General features: G+C 32.6%; 1 protein-coding gene across 1 annotated transcript in view; it reads right to left on the bottom strand.

The window, feature by feature from the left end:
- The window catches only part of LOC114343721 (F-box only protein 21), a 63,454-nt gene extending 44,551 nt beyond the window's left edge, over positions 1-18,903 (bottom strand). Inside the window, exon 1 of the mRNA XM_028294560.2 lies at positions 18,611-18,903. Within this exon, the coding sequence (XP_028150361.1) occupies positions 18,611-18,762 (152 nt within the window). The 5' untranslated portion in view covers positions 18,763-18,903. The remainder of the gene's footprint in view (positions 1-18,610) is intronic.
- Between the last annotated feature and the right edge of the window lie 226 nt (positions 18,904-19,129).

Here is a 19,129-nt window from a genome sequence, read left to right as displayed (position 1 = left end):
ACAGATGCAATTTTCATTATAAGGCAGTTGATGGAAAAATACAGGAGTAAAGAAACAAACGCTCATATGGTATTCATTGATCTTGAGAAAGCATATGATAGAGTTCCTCGAGAGATTCTGTGGTGGGCACTCAATAAGAAAGGAGTCCCTGGTGAATATGTAAAGATTGTGAGGGATATGTATGAGGGAGTAACGACTAGTGTTCGGACAGGTGTAGGAGAGACTGATACATTTCATGTGAAAGTACGATTGCACCAAGGCTCTGTGCTTAGTCCGTATTTATTCTCATTAGTTTTGGACCAGATAACAGCGAAACTACAGGGTAACATTCCATGGTGCTTAATGTATGCTAATGATATCGTGTTAGTAGGAAATAGTGAAAGAGACTTAGAACAAAAACTGGAACAGTGGAGGCAAACTCTGGAGGAAAAAGGTTTAAAACTTAGTAGGACAAAAACAGAGTATTTAGAATGTTCATTTAAAGATGGAGTTACGACCAGTGGCGGCTCATCAGAGGAGGCAAGGGAGGCTCAGCCTCCCCATAAATTTTTTACACACTCTATACTGTTTTTTTTATCATGAATCGCGAAAACAACAATTACTCTCACTATTATACAACGTGTAAATTCCATATTATCACTAATTATCCATACGTACGGAGCATTAGCATTAGAACGCATGATCGCGTCTCAGTTTTATTACATATTATTGTAGGCAGGACCCTGGGTTATCCCGAGATGCACGAACGGAGCCGAGAAGCCCAGCATTCTCCGTTGCTAATGCTCCGTGCAGCGCAGCAGGCGTTTAAGGAGACCCGGTCTCCTAACAGTGGCATCTACGGCGCCATCACACGCTGCTTGGAGATATACCAAGGGAGGCAGAGTAGCTTCTCAGCTCCGTTGGGTGGTTGGGTGCGTCTCGGGACAACGAATTTTAGGGTCCTGACTAAAAATAATGAAAAATCTAAAAGTGCGAATTTTGTTATGAAATTTGGTATGTGGGGTTATAATAATATTTGGAACAACTTGCTCAAATAACTTTTTCCGATATCTCTAACTCAAAGCAAAATATCGGTAATTTATCGTGTTTTTGAATTCGCAGTAGGCCGCGTTTAGAATTTAAAAAATTCAGTTGAGTATCTTAAAAAATTTGAAGCTTCATTATGTATGGACAGCAAAACTTCAAATCTGTATTTATTTTGATATGCATAGGTATCTATTTACAAATAGATGGAATTGTTAACAAATAAACGACACAAACTTTGGTATTAAACTTTTACTATTAGACTAACTATTTTTAAAATGATGATATCATGAAATTATGAATTAGGATGATATTATGAAATGTAAATAAAAAATGGTCAAAAGATGGAGCCTTAAATTACATTTTTTGGCGCATTTTTTTGCTAGTGCAAATTTGTCTAGATATTTTACAGTTAGGTATAGCCTCCCCTATTGTAAAAATCACGAGCCGCCACTGGTTACGAGAAATAAAATGGTATCTTTGGATGGTGAACTGATTGTTAAAAACAATAGTTTTAATTACCTGGGATCGGTATTATAGAGTAATGGAGAAATAGATGGAGATGCATGCAGTAGAATTAGGGCTGGATGAAATGGAAAGAAGCGAGTGGTGTGTTGTGTGACAGAAAAATTCCAATGAAGCTGAAGGGAAAATTCTACAAAACAGCCATAAGACCGGCTATGATGTACGGAACTGAATGTTGGGCAGTGAAAAAGAAAGAGGAACAACGAATGCATGTGGCGGAAATGAGAATGCTTAGATAGATGAGTGGAAGTGACAAAGAAGGATAAAATTAGAAATGAGTATATTAGGGGAAGTCTAGGTGTGGCACCAATTGATGCCAAAATGAGAGAGCCTAGGTTAAGATGATTTGGTCATGTTCAACGTCGAGACGTTAATCACCCAATACGAAGAATAGCTGAAGTGCAGATTCCTGGAAGGAGTAGGAGAGGAAGGCCAAAGAAGACCTGGGGGGAGACGATAAGGCAGGACATGTTGGTAAAGGGGATTAACATTGATATGACCCAAGATAGAACTGTGTGGAGAAATGCAATTAGGGAAGCCGACCCCGCATAGGGATAAGGCAAAGAGAATGATGATGAATAATAATTTAAAAGATAAGTACAAAATATACATACCGCGAAATTCTGTCACACGTAAAGCTTCAGCCATGAACATAAACCCTCAATTTTCAGAAGAAAACATAAAGAATATGGGCGATAGACGTTAAAAGATTTAACAGAAAAAAAGTTAAAGATGATGGTACATTTGAATATATCCCAATAGGGACAGTATTAATTACATTTCAGGGTATAATAATGCCCAGAAATATTAAACTTTGTTATCTACCGTACAAAAAATTAATGTAAGAGTAACAAAAAATGCCATAATTGTGGCAGTGGACATGATTTAGAGGAAAACGCACAAATAGCCTGTAAAACATTATGTTTCTTTTGCAAATCTGGAGATCATGAGGCAACAAGCAAATGTTGTCCAGAATATGAAAGGCAATCTAATATAAAAAAAACCATGGTGTATCAGAACATAAATCATTATGAAGCCAACCTCCTACATCCGAAAACATACCTACCAACCTCTTCATCAGAGAATAATGAAGAAACATATCGTTTTCTTCAGACAGAATTCCCTTCACTCCAAACCAAATCACAACAATCAGACAATTATATACAAATTCATCAAAGAGCCTCAATACCCAACAATAGTAACTTAAGGAAATCAAAAAGAACAGTCTCTAATATAGCCACCGATAATACACATCCTCCAACAAAAAAACCAAATTTTGTCAAAATCTCTCACGACAAATCGCTAATAGCACCGAATGGAAGACAGGAACAATCAAATTATAGACCTCAGTTACAAAATCAGCATAAAAGCTCTTGTAGCAATACAGATAAAGATGATAATATTATACAATCCACAAAATCCTCAAAACAGATCACAGTTGATGAATGTTATAAACTCTTCTTAAATACTCCAACTGAAGTAAAATGCCAATTTAGAAATTTGATAAATGCATATTTTGAGTTGTCCAAATCAACGACGGATTTGGATGACCCAAAATTGTAGGTATTGAATAAATAAAACAATGATTATTTTATTACACAATGCCTAATAATTAACTGTTTTATATAACAACAATTAATTTAAATATATATCTAATAATACAAGATAAATTAAATAAAACAAATTCTCTATATTAATAACTATATTGATAACTAAATAAATAAAACAAAATGAACAACACAAACCTAAAAATCTTGCAATGGAACATTCGAAGTGTAAACTCAAACTATAGTAACCTAATATCACTTATCAGAGAGGATGACCCAGATATTATTCTATTAAACGAAACATTCTTGAAACCTATTCACAAATGTAACATCAAATCTTATAATATCATCAGAAATGATGTGACGGAAGGTACAAGCATAGCTACCCTGAATAAAAAAAAGATTAAATATGAAATATTACATTTTGGGAAAAAAGTTGAAACAAATAAACTCAGATTAATAATAACCAAAATACAAAATTATAATATTGTTAATATTTATTCACATCCCACAAATAAACTGACACAAAAAAATTAGAAGAATATGTTCATACATAATGACGGAACCCCAACAAGGCTAACCTGTCCAGGACAGAGGCGCAGTGCAGTAGATCTGACAATAAGCTCTGATACAATTGCTCATAAATGCAAATGGGCTGTGATACCCGACCCAGGATCCAGCGACCACTTTCCCTCGACATTAACAATACAAAACTCCATACAAAATGCTAATGAAAGTATTGGTGAAAGGAACTTCAAAAAAGCTAATTGGAAGGAATATTATGAAATAATAAACTTGACACCAAATATAGAATACCTTGATTATAATGGTTTAGTACAAACAATGGAAAATGTAGCAATATATGCAACACCTAAAAACGGTAGGAAAAAGAACAAAATAGGGTGTATATGGTGGGACCAGGAATGCTCTCAAAAAATCAAGGAAAGAAAAACGCTATACTGAAGTTAAAATCAGAGTTCACAATGGACAACTATATATACGCCAAAAAAACAATAGCAGAAACAAAAGTGTATCTAAAACAAAAAAAGACAAATAAATTTAGACAATTTTGTGGAACACTGAATAGAAACTCGGATATGAGTTATGTTTGGACATCAATTAAAAGATTTTATAATCCACAATATTCACACAGTAAAAAGCTTCCCAATAAACGAATTTGTGAAACCATCTTAGAAAATCTATCAGCTTGTCATATAGACCCAGATTTCAACTAGCAATTAATAACCATACATTCAACCCACTATAGATGAGCGAATTTCAACATTGTATTAAATACAAGAAAGACACAGCACCTGGTAATGACAAAATCACATATTCAATGATAAAGTACCTACAGAATCAGCACAAAAAACCTTACTTAACATATATAATGATACACTAAAAGGTAAGACCATCCCAGAGAGCTGGAAGACACAAATCATACTACTATTTCTCAAACCAACCAGAAATCCAGAACTAGTAGACAGCTACAGAGCAATAGCCCTTTCATCATGCATAGGAAAGGTAATGGAACATATTATAAAAAATAGATTAGAGTGGATAGTTAAACACACAAAAACATTTTAACTTTTTTCAATCAGGATTTAGAAAAGGAATGGGAATTCAGAATAATATTGCTTTTCTTACAACCTACATTCAGGCAGCCCTAAGAGAAAACAAATATGTACTTGGAGTTTTCCTAGACATAAAGGCTGCTTATGACCATGTCAACATATATATCTCTTATATAAAAAAATGTTAGAGTTAAACCTTCCACTTGAGCTCATTAATATCATATTCAATCTTCTCCACAATAGGAAAATATATGTTAAAAACAATGAAGAAAACCTTGTAGGACCAGGCTACACTACACAAGGGTTACCTCAGGGATCACCTCTCAGTCCCTTACTTTTCAACATCTACATCAGTACCATTTATGACATAATTCCAGACAAATGTATTCTACTATCATATGCAGACGATCTAGTCTTACTAAGTAAACATTATAACCATACTCAAGGAACAATATCTACAAATTTAGTCCTAGCTGACATACAAAACTGGTTTAATACACACAATTTCTCAATTTCAGTAAACAAAAATGGTTCGCAAAAACTAATAGCATATGTATATATCCAGATATCATTCTCAATCATCAGATTATCCCATACTTGTATGAAACAACAAATAGAATATTTAGGTGTAACCCTCACAGAAAATTTAAATTGGAATCCACATATTGAAAACATTAAAAGTAAAGCTAGTAAAGGAATTAATGTAATGAGATCCTTCTGTAGAGTTTGGTGGGGTGGAGATCCTGCAACATTGCTTATAGCCTATTATGGACTGGTAAGATCACATCTTGACTTTGGTAGTATATTTTTAAAGCCATCAAGCAAGCAAACTCTACAAAAACTTGACACTATACAATATCAAGCATTAAGGCTAATTCTAGGATGCATGATATCAACCCCCAGTACAGCTCTGTTAGTAGAAACAGGAGAGATGACCCTGGAATTTAGGAGGAGATGGCTAGCAACAAAATTCATGTCAAAAATATACAGCAACCAAAATCACCCACTGTTGGAATTAACACATGAAGTAAACCAGGCATGTAGTTACAATTTTGGTTACTGGAGACAGAAAGAGCGTCCATATTTAGTAGAAGCGTTAGATTATCTAAAACCACATAAAAAAATAGTCCATAAAACAGATGTGATAGCTGATTTCATACAAAATTATGACACCTTATATGGACGAGTCCCTACAATTCAATTAAATATTAATAACATAGGCAGTAATCAAAATACAATATTTAAAATAGTAACTGAGAAGTTTTCTAGAAATAGTACATTGTTTACCGGGTAGGAAAAGCTTAACATTCCTGGACGACTGTGAAGATTGCCAAGTCGAGGCGCAAGCCGAGACTTAGCAACACAGAGTCCAGGAATGTGGCTTTTCCTACGAGGTAAACATACTATTTTTCCGCAAATCGTTTAAAATTCGACAGATATTGATTGATTTAAAAAAAACGCGATAATTTTATTCCCAAATAAATGGTGCTTTGAAATTCCTAATAAAATTACTTGGGTTACTATGGAAACGTATTGAGGTTGAATTGTCAAACTTGACGCTTATAAATTTAATTGCTGGTGTTCTCGAAAGTAAAATGATAAGTGATGATGAAATTTCCATTCCTGGGACTCCTCCAGAGCTGATTGAGGCAGTGAATACTGCTTCATTAGAATTATTGCCAAAGAAATCAAGAGAAAAGTACGAAAATGCATACAGACGTTTTATGGATTATCGCATGAGTAAAAATACGAGTTCTTTCTCAGAAAATGTTGTAATGGCATACTTCCTAGACCTTTGTTTAAAGATGAAATCTTCAACATTATGGGCCAATTATTCAATGCTGAAGTCAACCCTTGCACTTAAACACAATGTAGATATATCTACATACTCAAAACTTCGTTCTTTATTGAAACGGCAAGCTCAAGGTTATAGGGCAAAGAAATCTAAGATTTTAACGAAGGAAGAAATTGAAAAATTTATCCAGGAAGCTCCAGATAAAGAAAATTTAATGATTAAGGTAATTTACAAGGTTTTAATAGCAATGTGTTTTCTATCATTTATGTAGAACACTAACAACTGTACGGAAATATCATTTCCTTACAGTAAGGAAATGACATTTCCTTACAGTAAGGAAGTCCTGACTTTTTCTTCAAGAAATTTTGACAGGAATGTCAAAATTTCCTGGCGATTTGCGGAAAATATACATTTGTTGACACTGAAGTTGGATTTATAGTTTGACGTAGCGTAGACGTAGACGCAACGTAGACGTAGGAAACGGACTGCACACGTAAGAAAATATTTTGTCAATTTATAAATTAACGCAGCGGAATTTTTGCGCATGAGTAGAAACAGTGGCTTAATTCAACAACATAGCTTAAAAATTATACGAACCGTAAACAACATTTTGTGTTTATTTATTTCTACTATTTATTTATTATAATATTTATCCATTTTGTGTGTTACAATGGATTAGGAAATAAACGAAGGTCTGCTCCTTGGTGCCGTGGAATTTCCAACTATTTTGTTTCATTTCCTGGTCTTTAAAATGTTCATTGGATTTAATTATCGTATATTATGTGTGGATAACCCCGAATTAACAGGCTAATAAACAACTCATATTTATTTATTTATTTATATACGGGATTACCCCCATTACAACACATACAGTATAAAATCAATCTCTGTAATATCTACTAAACTAGAGTAAAATAAATCTTAATTACATATTAAACAAAAACGAAATATTAATAGTTATCCATTACACATATTACATCTATTACACAAATCAGTTCAAATAAACAAAAAGTACCTGTCAAGCTCTTTTAATCCGATTCTTAAAAGCAGCCAAGGAGACACCAAACATTTGCAAGTTATTCTCGTTTATAATTTTTAGTGTTCGCTCAATGGGCGAATGCATACCATAGTTTGTTCGATGAAAAGGTATATAAAACAAATCAACATGTCTGAGACTTCTGGAGGGAACATATAAATTAATAGATTGGAGAAGTTCAGAACAACAAATTAAACCATTTATTAATTTAAACACAAATACCAAATCAGAGTTATCTCGTCGAGTTTTTAATAAATTCATGTTGAGTGTTTTTAAAATATAGGTATATAGTCGAGGAAATGAAGCATTTTGGCTCGCAATTTTTTCGTCCAGCATGGATTTACTTGAAATTTTCAAAGAAGGTAGGGAATAGTCCAAGGATCATTTTCTATATTATGCCGCTGTACGCTAAAACCTTGGGGGTGGTTGCCACCCCATCTCGGGGCGGGAATTTTTTTATTACATTTTAACTATGTAAGTCGATGTAAAAAGTGATTGTAAGAAAAAAATGTTTTTTACATTTTCTTCGTAAAACTAATATTTTTCGAGTTAATCGCGCTTGAAAGTAACAGTTTTTCGATGAAAAAATCGACTTTTTGAGAGGGTTTTTTGAGAATACCTCGAAAAATATGCATTTAATCAAAAAAAAACAGTAGATATCAAAATTGTATCTTTTAGTAACACAAACCAAATTATTTTTCTGTAATATCGCTAAGACCAATAAAAACCGAGATACGGCACGTTAAAGTTAGCTTTTTTCGTCAAATGCATAATTTGAAATATTCAAAGTAAAATAACGGAAAAACTTTGCATTTTTAGAGAAAAGCTTAAATAATATTTTTTCAAGTATACAGTTAGGTCTTTCAAAAAAAATAATAAAAAGTTTCTAGTCTGTAAAGTAAGCGACTTATGATCAAAAAAAGTTCGGTACCTGCTTTTCTCTATGAAAAAATCAGTGAAAACAACCCCCTAACTACCCTCCTGATTAAAAATTGGTCTTCACCTTTCTGTAATTCCTTTTATGTTTGTTTTATCAATGCACTTAAGAAGTTTGACCTATTTAAAAGGCCTAATTTTAATTTTAGAAAAATTGGAGTTTAAAGAAAAATTAATTTTTTGGAATTTCCCATTTTTCACCTTTTACTTCAAAATATCTCCGAAAATACTGGATACGAAAAAAATGATTTAACAACTAAAATTCCCTTGTGCATAGATTTTCATTACAGTGAACAGTTAGCGAGATATAGCTGTTTAAAACCTCTATTTACGAGCAAACACCCCCTTATTCGAGCCCTATAAACCCACCCTAATTAAAAACTGAGGGATCTTACGGAATTTAGTTTACACATTCTTATTACTCTTCAAAAATCCTACAAAGTCATTTTTGAAAAATCTTTTCACCGCCAAAAATGAAGGAGCTATGTTTATAAAACGAATTTTCTTTTTTCGAAAAATTCGGATAGTCCGCTTATGGATAATTTTCAATGCATGTATAATACCACAGAACCGGTTCGTATACTGGAAGATGACTAAAAAACTATTTGTATTTGTACATATTTGTAAATTCGTATTTTTGTGTAAATAAATGTTTTTGTAATTCTTTAATTCTACTTTTTTTTCCGTATAGACCTATTAAAATATCTACTTATAAAAACTGTAAGTTATTAAGGGTGGTTTTTAAGGGTTGAAATATTATGATATTATATCCTAAAGTATAAAACAATCATTATTTAACCAATCAAAACCAAATTTTACCCATATTAAAGTATACAATATTTTTAATAATTTTTGACAACAAGGGGTTGTTTACACCCCTAAAAATAATCAACGCCCTTAAGCATGATATAGAATATAAAGTACAGGGGATCCTAATCTCAAATTTTTGTGTAAATCGATGCAAGCCGAAGTTATTCTTTTAAGATAAGTAAATTTTTTATATATAGCTCCAACAAGGGTGGTTTTAAGGGTTGAAATATTATGATAGTAGAGTAGAGTAATAAGAACCAAAGGTTGACAATATTAAAGTTTAAAATGTTATTTTATAATTTTTTACAACTAGGGGTAGTTTTCACCCTTACAAAACCAAAAGCGTACAACGGCTCAATATAGAAAATGAACTAGAGGGTGTAATGAGCCTAATCCCAAATTTTTGTACAAATCGATGCTGGACGAAAAAATTGCGAGGTTTTGCCATTTTTTCAGCTTCATTTCCTCGACTAATAATCATGATTAGTAATGCGTATGTTTAATTTGTATCCACAATATCTCAAAAATTTATTCTGCAATCTCTCCAACGTAGTAGAATGAGCTTGGTATTGTGGAGACTATACAATAGATGCATATTCCACTTTAGATACAACCAAAGCATAATATACCGTTCTTAAAGCCCCTACAGATAGTCTCAGACAGTTGCGAATGATAAAGCCCAAAGATTTTGATGCATTTACTGTTACACTATTTATATGTTGCACAAAACGCAACTGCTCATCAAATGTGACTCCTAAGTCTTTTATTGTTTTAACATAAGACAATTCATTTTCATTAATTGTGTAAGAAGTATCATATTTTTTATTACCTCTAAAAAAGCTTATATAACAGCATTTAGCAACATTTAAATGCAAAATATTACTCTCACACCAAATACTCAACTGGTCTAAATCTTCTTGAATTAATGTTACATCAACATTTGAATCTACGGATTTAAATAATTTCAAATCATCTGCAAACATCAGGAAATCGCAATTTCTAAAACATTCTGATATATCGTTCACAAATATATTAAATAACAAAGGTGAACAGTGAGCTCCTTGGGGTACTCCTGATGTCACATGAATTATATTTGAATGAAAAGCTATTGAACCATTGTAAGGATTGATGACTGAAGCCAAAAGCATTTAATTTTCCCAATAAGATGTTATGATCTACTCTGTCAAATGCCTTGGAGAAGTCAGTATAAATAGTATCCATCTGACTTTTATTCTCCAACGCGTTTAATATTGTTTTGTTCAAAGAGTACTAAATTTGTTACCGTTGATTTATTCTGAGAAAATCCATGTTGATTGTGTATTAGACGCTCTTTACAATGTCTATTAAGCCAGATCATCCATTTCATAAGTCCATATTTGGAATAGTTTCATATTTTTTTGCTACTTTTTTGCTAATTTATTACCACAAAAACAAATTTTTTGCTCCACCCCTAACCGAGAAACAATGGTTGATGTAGCTTAATATTATGTCACATCATCGATAGCCATATCTCGCGAACCTAAAGAGCTAGAAAATGGTACGACGCGGCATATTTTTTTGCTAATTTATTGCTGTCGATCTGCATATGCAACATACCCCAAAACCACCCCTGCTTCCCTTACAGCTAAACAACACCCCCCAAAAAACAACGAAAAATCTTGAAAAATGATTTTTGTGATATAGTTGACGGTTGATATTTAATTGCTAATTTTTTGCTGTCATTAGCCGTAAAAAACAAATTTTTTGCTCCACCCCTAACCGAGAAACAATGGTTTATGTAGCTTAATATTATGTCACATCATCGATAGCCATATCTCGCGAACCTAAAGAGCTAGAAAATCGTACGACGCGGCATATTTTTTTGCTAATTTATTGCTGTCGATCTGCATATGCAACATACACCAAAACCACCCCTGCTTCCCTTACAGCTAAACAACACCCCCAAAAAACAACGAAAAATCTTGAAAAATTATTTTTGTGATATAGTTGACGGTTGATATTTAATTGCTAATTTTTTGCTGTCATTAGCCGTAAAAAACAAATTTTTTGCTCCACCCCTAACCGAGAAACAATGGTTGATGTAGCTTAATATTATGTCACATCATCGATAGCCATATCTCGCGAACCTAAAGAGCTAGAAAATCGTACGACGCGGCATATTTTTTTGCTAATTTATTGCGGTCGATCTGCATATGCAACATACCCCAAAACCACCCCTGCTTCCCTTACAGCTAAACAACACCCCCAAAAAACAACGAAAAATCCTAAAAAATGATTCTCATGATATGGTTGACAGTTGATGTTCAATAACAAATTTTTTTCTATGATAAGTTCTATCGATCCAAAGCTTATTTTAAATGTTTTTTAATGATACTTATGCACGTATTATAAAAATTGAGTTATCCATCGTATTTTTTCGGTATGTCAAAAAAAAAGTGTTTCATTTTTTGTTTATTACATTTTCTGTTATATCTCGAAAACTGCTCGATGGATTTTAATGATCCTCATCTCTTTTTATTTTGTTAAACGTGCAAAAATATGAATTTTTCATTTTACCATATCAATGTATATCAAACCATATCTCCGAGATTTATCGATCGATTTTTGACTATTATTAAATATAAGTCACTTCGATACCACTCCGGCTACACTCATAAAAAAAGTAGTTACCGATCTTAGAAAAAGCGTTCTTGAACGAAGAAAGGCTGTTTTCTACAGCAAAGAGTAAAATAAACTATAGCCAAGAACTTATTCTTCATAAGAATGTATTGAAAAAAAATTCTTGGTTGTAATTTATTTTACTCTTGGCTCTAGAAAACAGCCTTTCTTCGTTCAAGAACGCTTTTTCTAAGCTACTTTTTTTATGAGTGTAGCCGGAGTGGTATCGAAGTGACTTATATTTAATAATAGTCAAAAATCGATCGATAAATCTCGGAGATATGGTTCGATATACATTGATATGGTAAAATGAAAAATTCATATTTTTGCACGTTTAACAAAATAAAAAGAGATGAGGATCATTAAAATCCATCGAGCAGTTTTCGAGATACATATAACAGAAAATGTAATAAACAAAAAATGAAACACTTTTTTTTTGACATACCGAAAAAATGCGATGGATAACTCAATTTTTATAATACGTGCAAAGTATCATTAAAAAACATTTAAAATAAGCTTTGGATCGATAGAACTTATCATAGAAAAAAATTTGTTATTGAACATCAACTGTCAACCATATCATGAGAATCATTTTTTAGGATTTTTCGTTGTTTTTTGGGGGTGTTGTTTAGCTGTAAGGGAAGCAGGGTGGTTTTGGGGTATGTTGCATATGCAGATCGACCGCAATAAATTAGCAAAAAAATATGCCGCGTCGTACGATTTTCTAGCTCTTTAGGTTCGCGAGATATGGCTATCGATGATGTGACATAATATTAAGCTACATCAACCATTGTTTCTCGGTTAGGGGTGGAGCAAAAAATTTGTTTTTTACGGCTAATGACAGCAAAAAATTAGCAATTAAATATCAACCGTCAACTATATCACAAAAATCATTTTTCAAGATTTTTCGTTGTTTTTTGGGGGTGTTGTTTAGCTGTAAGGGAAGCAGGGGTGGTTTTGGGGTATGTTGCATATGCAGATCGACAGCAATAAATTAGCAAAAAAATATGCCGCGTCGTATGATTTTCTAGCTCTTTAGGTTCGCGAGATATGGCTATCGATGATGTGACATAATATTAAGCTACATCAACCATTGTTTCTCGGTTAGGGGTGGAGCAAAAAATTTGTTTTTTACGGCTAATGACAGCAAAAAATTAGCAATTAAATATCAACCGTCAACTATATCACAAAAATCATTTTTCAAGATTTTTCGTTGTTTTTTGGGGGTGTTGTTTAGCTGTAAGGGAAGCAGGGTGGTTTTGGGGTATGTTGCATATGCAGATCGACCGCAATAAATTAGCAAAAAAATATGCCGCGTCGTACGATTTTCTAGCTCTTTAGGTTCGCGAGATATGGCTATCGATGATGTGACATAATATTAAGCTACATCAACCATTGTTTCTCGGTTAGGGGTGGAGCAAAAAATTTGTTTTTTACGGCTAATGACAGCAAAAAATTAGCAATTAAATATCAACCGTCAACTATATCACAAAAATCATTTTTCAAGATTTTTCGTTGTTTTTTTGGGGTGTTGTTTAGCTGTAAGGGAAGCAGGGGTGGTTTTGGGGTATGTTGCATATGCAGATCGACAGCAATAAATTAGCAAAAAAATATGCCGCGTCGTACGATTTTCTAGCTCTTTAGGTTCGCGAGATATGGCTATCGATGATGTGACATAATATTAAGCTACATCAACCATTGTTTCTCGGTTAGGGGTGGAGCAAAAAATTTGTTTTTTACGGCTAATGACAGCAAAAAATTAGCAATTAAATATCAACCGTCAACTATATCACAAAAATCATTTTTCAAGATTTTTCGTTGTTTTTTGGGGGTGTTGTTTAGCTGTAAGGGAAGCAGGGGTGGTTTTGTGGTATGTTGCATATGCAGATCGACAGCAATAAATTAGCAAAAAAATATGCCGCGTCGTACGATTTTCTAGCTCTTTAGGTTCGCGAGATATGGCTATCGATGATGTGACATATAATTAAGCTACATCAACCATTGTTTCTCGGTTAGGGGTGGAGCAAAAAATTTGTTTTTGTGGTAATAAATTAGCAAAAAATTAGCAAAAAAATATGAAACTATTCCAAATATGGACTTATGAAATGGATGATCTGGCTTAATAGACATCTCTTTACAATAAAATTTTAATTGATCATGCAATAGTCTATCAAAAAATTTTGGTATAGAGGACTGTTTACAAACGCTTCGATAATTTGTTATGTCTTGTTTATTACCTGATTCAAAAATTGGGCAGATATAAGAGTGCTTCCATAAAGTTGGGAAAACTGATGTCTTTAATGATGACTCAAAAAGAAGATATAAAGGATTAGTTAGTGAATATATACAGTTCTTTAGAAAGTAATCGGGAATACCATCTGGACCACTGCTTAACTTATTGGGTAGGGATAAAATGTTGCTGAAAATATCTTTCACTGATATTGAAAAATTAGGTATAAAAAGATTGTTGTTTCCCTTTACTTCCAAGTTATTAATATTTGATTGTGGCGAATAAACTGTTGAAAAAAATTGACGGAAACAGTTTGCAATCTGTTGTCCGTTTGTTGCTATAGCATTACCATAGTACATACTGTTTGGTAAATCATTTGATGCTCTCTTACTGTTTACAAACTGCCAAAAGTACTTAGGATTACTGCATAAATTATGATTTACTTGATTCAGATAAGTGTTATAACATTGATTTGATAGATCCTTACACAATCTCCTAAGTTCTGAAAAAATCACATAATCCTCTTGATTACAGGAAGCTAAATAATTTTTATGAGCAATTTTTTTCTGTACGACTAAATAACGCAAGTTGGCATCAAACCATTTTGGATAACTAGAAGTTCTAAATTTTTTCACCGGTACAAACAATGATAGTGACATATTAAGTATGCTGTAAAATTCTGTTAAAGCATAATCAACATTTGACAAATTCAAATGGTCTTCCCAAGGTATCATTGAAAGATAGTTATCGAGACCTTCATGGTCTGCGTTTACAAAATCATGATAAAATTCAGTATATTCTAATGACTTACCTCGATGTTCACACAAACTAATATTGTAAGTGTAACTTATGTGATGATAACTATTTTTAAAAATCGGATCTAAAGCTTTTGCTACTTGTAAATCACAAACATTTGTAAATATTAAGTCTAAAAACACATTTCTTTCATTTGGAATATTAATCATCTGGAAAAAATTCAAGTACCCATAAACCTCAGCTAAGTACAATGCATGTGAACCTTGAGGACAATTCACCAAGACACCTGATTCATTGTTATCCCATGAAGCTTCCGGAAGGTTGAAGTCTCCGAATATATATGTCTTATGATGATTATACCTTTGGGGTATATCTTCGACTGATAAACAGTGTTGTTCATATATTTGTTCTACGGATTTTAGTGGAATATATACACCTCCAATTATAAAATTGTCTTTACCAAATGAGCATAAAAGAAAAAGTTGTTCAATAGATTTGTACAAGGGTTTCAGCACAGTTACCTTAATGTAGTCTTTAACAACAATCAAAATACCTCCTCCTCTTGACTTATAACTATTATCACGATCACATCTAAAAGTTCTATATGAAGGTATTTTAATTTCACTATCTAAAATATCCTCGTGTAACCAACTTTCAACAAATATAAAAATGTCATAATCAGAACATAAAATAGAACTAATCAGATCTTGAATTTTTGTACGAAGTCCTCCGACGTTCTGACAATAAACTTGTAATGGGGATGAGATTAGTTTTTTCCTTCTTTCTTGAATGATTCAATTTTTGGTACACCATTTCTGTATTTTATGGCAATGTCTTTTTCGCCTTTATTTTGTCTGTCTTTTAATTATTTCCAAGCTTTACTGAACATATCCCTTTGCATATTTGTTTGACCACTATTTATTTTGATTGTTGAGTTCTGTAGTCTTTTCTTATTCCTTAAAATGTCCTTAACAACACCATCATTATTGGAAAAAATAGCTCTAAGTGGACGAGACTTACTACCCGTGTTCTTTCCTACTCGAACAACCTTCACTAAATGCTCCAACGCTTCATCTTTTCCCATTTGTTTCATAATTTCCTCGACTTGGGCTTTGTCTTGTTTTATCCTATCTTCAATATTCTCAGAATTCAATTCGGGAACATTGAATAACATAATATTGTTAGATTTTACAATTCTATCATTTATTTCTATGAACATTTCCTCAAATGGCAAACCTGGCGCATTGGAGTTGCATTTCAGTTCATCAATAGTCTTCCTTAGATCACAAATCTGATTATCCTTTTCGTGTAAGGATTTTTCATTGGCACACTTAAGTTTCTCTACCTCAATCTTTAGATCTTCAACCATAGACTTCAAAATTGGTACTAACAGTAAACCTTGCTCACAATCCTCACAGAAATATTTTAATTTCCTAGTATCTGCTGCCAATTGAAGACATCTTACTTCTGTAGCTGTTATACTGGCACAATTAATATGTAGAGCCCTCTTATATCCATCACACTTGAAAGAAGTCTTATCCTCTGCAGCATCTTTCTTGCATAACAAGCATTTGCCCATATTTGAATATTCAACAAATGTCAAAAATAAACCCTTTAATAAAGATAGTAAGTCACTTCACTGGTATATGGTAATTACTTATCTATCACTATCAATTTGTCTGAATTGCTTCAAGTTTTTGTTTAAAAAAGAAAAACTAAAGGTACAAACTTTGCATTGCAGTTATTGCTATTTACACACAAACAAGTTGTTTTTCCAAAAAAGAAAGATGATCTTCAAATTCCTTGTACTAATTCAGCTTATTTGTTAAAACTTTAATAATTAATTGTTGATATTTACTTGTAAAACAACAGTTTTTAGGAGCATATTTATCTGAAATATTGAAACTACACTATGGTATATTTTTATTAATTCGAATATGTTGACAAACAACTTTACAAAAGGAATGAGGGGGCGGGTCCACTTTGAGTGACAGAACAAAATTCTTCCTTATGATTGGCCAGACGGAAGAAATGCACTGTAAAAGATGAAAGTTGGTCATCTCTTCCGTTCAGTTATGTTTCTCTTACGTCCCGTCATGCGCTTACGTTCATTTATAAACAAGAGTACACAAAGTTCAGTGTTGAACTTTTCCAGTGCATCTACATTATGTCTACGTCTACACTACGTCGAACTATAAATCCAACTTGATGCATCAAAATGCGAAATTGATCAACAAATACAAACTGGTTATGGAGTGTATATTCCTAACATTGATAAAGTTACCTTCAATTATGAATATATGTACAGCAGAAATAGTAGCAATTAATAAGAGTATAACTGTGTGCTTAAATAAGGGCATTACTGATTGTATTGTCTTTAGTGATTCTAAAAGTGTTATACAAAAATTAAGTCAAACAGGTATTAATTCAAAAAATGATTATATTGCACTAGAAACAAAAAAATTAATTATCGAGGCCAATTGTATCGGCAGAAACTATAAACTATGGTTGATTCCAGGTCACTCAGGAATAGAGGGCAATGAACATGTGGATAATTTGGCAAACATTGGCAGGTGTCTTAAGATTCCTCAGGAGATAAAAATAAACTATACAGAACTTTGGCCAATTCTAAAAGATAATATAAAAAATGAACACAATCATTATTGGAAGTCAAAAGTACAAATCAAAGGAAAATGGTATTCAGAAATACAAGTAACATTTCCAGAAAAACCCTGGTTTCACAAATTCCCATACATAGATAGAAGGCATTTGACAAATATAATAAGAATGAGAACAGGTCATTGTTGCACAAGCTCACATCTATATAGATTAAAAATAAAAGAACATCCTTACTGTGAACGCGGAAAAATTGAGGATCTAGATCATATTCTTCTACAGTGTCCAATAAGAGTATCCAAGCAGTTTAATCTGAGAACCGAACTTACAAAATTAGGAGTACCAAAGAATTCCAATGTTCAAAATATATTGCAACATCTTACTCATGAACAACTAGAGGCAGTGATTATTCATTTAAATATTAACAAAATGAATTATGAATTTAAAATACTTCAACCCGTACTTACATCCCCCCAATATTCCCCTGGTTACTTGGTAAATCAAGGCAACATTTTTAGGTTTTCATTTCAGTGTTGCAGCATTGCTTAGAGCAAGACGAGCTGCAATATAATCAAATGTACTGGCAGATGCACAAGTATGCAAGCCACGAAAGAGAGTAAGAAGAAGAACCTATAATTCATAAATTGTCAACTATTTTGAATTGTCAATTACATATTTGGATAAACAAAATAAAAAATTACCAGAAACCATTGAGGAGGAAAACAATAACCAAAAACTAAATTACTTTTTGATTAGTAGTTGAAATAGATTAGGATAATATACTATTAAATATAGTACTTAAATATAATTAGGAAAATATCTCTCTTACTTAATTGACATTCTGGAAGTGATATGTATCAAAATGTGCTCTGGTAATCATAAAACCAGACAACTACAGACTATTTAATAAGATGAATTTAGATCGTTTGAAAGACAAGTAAAAGGTAATATTTTTATTTTGCAAAATGCCGGTCCAATGATAATTTTTTCACATCAAGCCATCTTTATTATACAATATTGAATGCAAGTTTTTTTTAAAATGCCAATATTACAAAAATAATTTAAGTTTTAAAATATGTACATAAAATAATAATAAGTACTTACTTCTGAAACAGCTTAGTTTTCCAGATTTTGTTGTTGTTTGTTACAATATTATGAAAATAATGGCAAGTTAGAGAAAAATGTACCACATCTTCAATAGATATTTTCTGGAAAGTGAGAATATTTTCAATAACCTCTACTGGTAATTTCTCCATTATTTTGTTGAACTTTGAGAATTCAGTACACTGCCATAATAAAATAAACGCAATATGAATTAAATTTTTAGTTAAATAAAATAAACTTTGACAGTTGCCGAAGTTTGCTTTTGCTTTGAGAAAACACCTTGATATGACAGACGACAGCGTACAGCGTGACAGTGACAGGGATTTTCGTTACCTATTTTCGTGTTCTGTGGTTCATAGTGCTTTTCAGGCTTTTCACATAGAGTTATATATTAGCATAGAGAGAGTGTCATTCAGAGCAAAGTGACGACACCATCTTTTTTATTTGGATTAGTGCTGTTTCACTCTTACGCATAGTAAAGCTGCTACAGTTGTCCTCCTCTTCCGTGCCTATATTCAC

Source organism: Diabrotica virgifera, chromosome 1 (genome assembly GCF_917563875.1).
Source record: "Diabrotica virgifera virgifera chromosome 1, PGI_DIABVI_V3a".
Lineage (NCBI taxonomy): Eukaryota > Metazoa > Arthropoda > Insecta > Coleoptera > Chrysomelidae > Diabrotica > Diabrotica virgifera.
The sequence above is the reverse complement of the archived record's forward strand: the minus strand, read 5'-3'. Positions and strand labels throughout refer to the sequence as shown.